General features: G+C 31.9%; 1 protein-coding gene across 1 annotated transcript in view; it reads left to right on the forward strand.

Annotated features, from left to right (window-relative positions):
• SGTB (small glutamine-rich tetratricopeptide repeat (TPR)-containing, beta) overlaps positions 1-2,564 on the forward strand; it is a 79,185-nt gene that overhangs the window by 23,054 nt on the left and 53,567 nt on the right. The window contains exon 3 of the mRNA XM_012664555.1: positions 1,115-1,184. Within this exon, the coding sequence (XP_012520009.1) occupies positions 1,115-1,184 (70 nt within the window). The remainder of the gene's footprint in view (positions 1-1,114; positions 1,185-2,564) is intronic.

Here is a 2,564-nt window from a genome sequence, read left to right on the forward strand (position 1 = left end):
CATCTCTACAAAATAATAATAATGATAATAATAATAAATTAGCCAGGTGTGGTGGCACACACCTGTAGTCCCAGCTATTCAAGAGGCTGAGGCAGGAGGATCGCTTTAGCCCAGGAGTTCAAGGCTTCAGTGAGCTATGATTGTGCTGTTGCACTTCAGCCTGGGTGACAGAGCAAGACCTTGTCTCTAAAAGAAAAAAAAAGGCAATGGTGGATTATTTTAAATATAGTACATAGGCACAATACGTACAAATTATGCTTTTTTGAAAATAATAGACTTATTTATGAACTTCAGAGTCAAATTTAAAGGCAATGCAATTTTAAAAAGGTCTTTCAAAAATGAAAAAAATGTATTCTGTTCCCAGTGCCACTCAAGATATTTCTGAATTTTCAATGCAGTTTTCATAAGCACCTTTGGTTTGAACCTTATTAATGCAAAAGAGGTTTGAGGATGATAGTAGGTACTAAAAACAGGAATTTTAGTTTTTATAGTGTTTTTTAATCTTATAATGAAATTAACATATGCTCATTGTTTTAAAAAATTTGGACAATATGGGAAGATAGAAAGAAGAGAATGAAAATTTTACTTCTGGTATACATCTTTCCAGTCTTTGTTATTTAATCTGTGTGTGTATGTTTGTATGAACATACTGAAATAATATGATCATATTATAAATGCTTTTTTAGTAAACTGTCATTTTTGAGTTAGGGTATCTCTTAGATAGGATAGTAACATTTTGTTACCAAATTTTGTTTCCAAATTTTCACTATTATATACGATCCCTTGATCATATTTCTATTCATATTCTTTATATACTGATTCCATTTTTTGTTTACAAAGTGGGGTTGCTGAGTATGGGGAAAGCAATTTAAAAAAATTGATTCATAGCTGCCTAGTATACTCTAGAAAAATTTCACATATTCATATTTCTAATGTAAGTATGTAAGAGGACTTTTCTCCTATTTCTTGTTAACTCTGTTATTTATATGTTAGATTTCATGACATGGAATTACAGATGATTTAAAATGTGGGTAATTTATTATTCCTTTATAATACTCTAGGATCACTCTTTATGTAGCTAAAGGGAAGTACATTGATTTTTATTTAATTTCAGAATGATGTTCTGCCCCTCTCAAACTCAGTGCCTGAAGATGTGGGAAAAGCTGACCAATTAAAAGATGAAGGTGAATATTTCATACAAAAATTATTTATTTAGTAAAGCTCTCTGAAACTCTGGAGAAAGTAACTGTCAATTGATATGATTCTGGTTTATACCACCAAGACTGAAATATCATAAGTCCACATGGCTTTTATGAAACAGAATGAATGTGGTGGGTAAGAAACCTGGAGATACAAAATGGCTTGTGGACAGCATGGGTATGGCTTGCTTCAGGAGAAGCAGATCTGTTGTGAATAAAATTTGCAGAACAAATAATTTCATGGCTAATTACTTGCAACTGAATTTGCTAATTGTACTCTAAGATCCCAAGTTCTTTTTTATGCTTAATCAAAGTGAGAAAAATAATTTTCAGTATTATTTTAGCTTTCATATATTTAATGGTTTTTAGTTCTTTGAAATTTGTTAATGTATGCATATGGCACTTGTTTAACTGGCACATTTGCTTACTGTATTACTACATTTTATAATAGCTGGCTATTGAAGCATTCTTGGTTTTAATAAAGAAGTCACAGTTGAGGATCTGTGTTCGATTTTTCTATCATGTCAATTATGTTAAGCTATAGAGGACAGCCAGGTCAGAGCCATAAGATGTGTACTACAAAGCTGTTGGACACAGTCATTATCTTTAGCCGTGAATGAGAGCCAGTAAATTCCCTGTCCTATATATACGCAGAGAGTTACTGGGGAATATTCTGTGTTCAGAAGCTATGCACAGAACCATTTTCTGGCCTTTTCTTTAGTTCATACCCTGAAGATGACAATTGTATTTTTTTTTTTTAAATCACTTGGTATCTTAAAAGGTAGATATTGAAAAGAGTATGCTTTTCCTATTCCTTGTGCTTGGTCATTTCTTTAAATCTATAAATATACCCCTATATCGCTGTTTTTAATGGCTGCATAGTGTTACATGGTACTGATTGGGCATGACTTACTTACCTAGGCAGATAATTTTGTAATCCTAAGTAACACTGACTTAACTATCTTTGTCTGTATTTCTTTTCAATAACTGTGTGATTGTCTTCTTAGGATTGCCTTATAAAGTGCTGTATTTCTAACAAATAGACTGGTCTCAGTTTTCAATGTTTTATTTCCTCTAAGAAATGATACCACTTTAAAACCTTAGCATAGTGTGACTTTCATAAATTACATGTAAAATAAAGCAACAACCAGATCTTCATTGTCATTTGAGTTACAATAGTCCTCAAATAATTCGAATTTAAACAATCCAGATACAAATGCATTTTTCATATATTAGTTTCTAACTGAAACAGCTTATTCTGATTTTTTTCCCTGCCCTGATTTTTGTAATGTATGAAATCTTCAGTGAGGCAATATATTCTCTACTAACATTTATTTTTGTCCCTCACGTTTATTCCCCTGCATG

Source organism: Propithecus coquereli, unplaced genomic scaffold (genome assembly GCF_000956105.1).
Source record: "Propithecus coquereli isolate 6110/MARCELLA unplaced genomic scaffold, Pcoq_1.0 Scaffold9, whole genome shotgun sequence".
Lineage (NCBI taxonomy): Eukaryota > Metazoa > Chordata > Mammalia > Primates > Indriidae > Propithecus > Propithecus coquereli.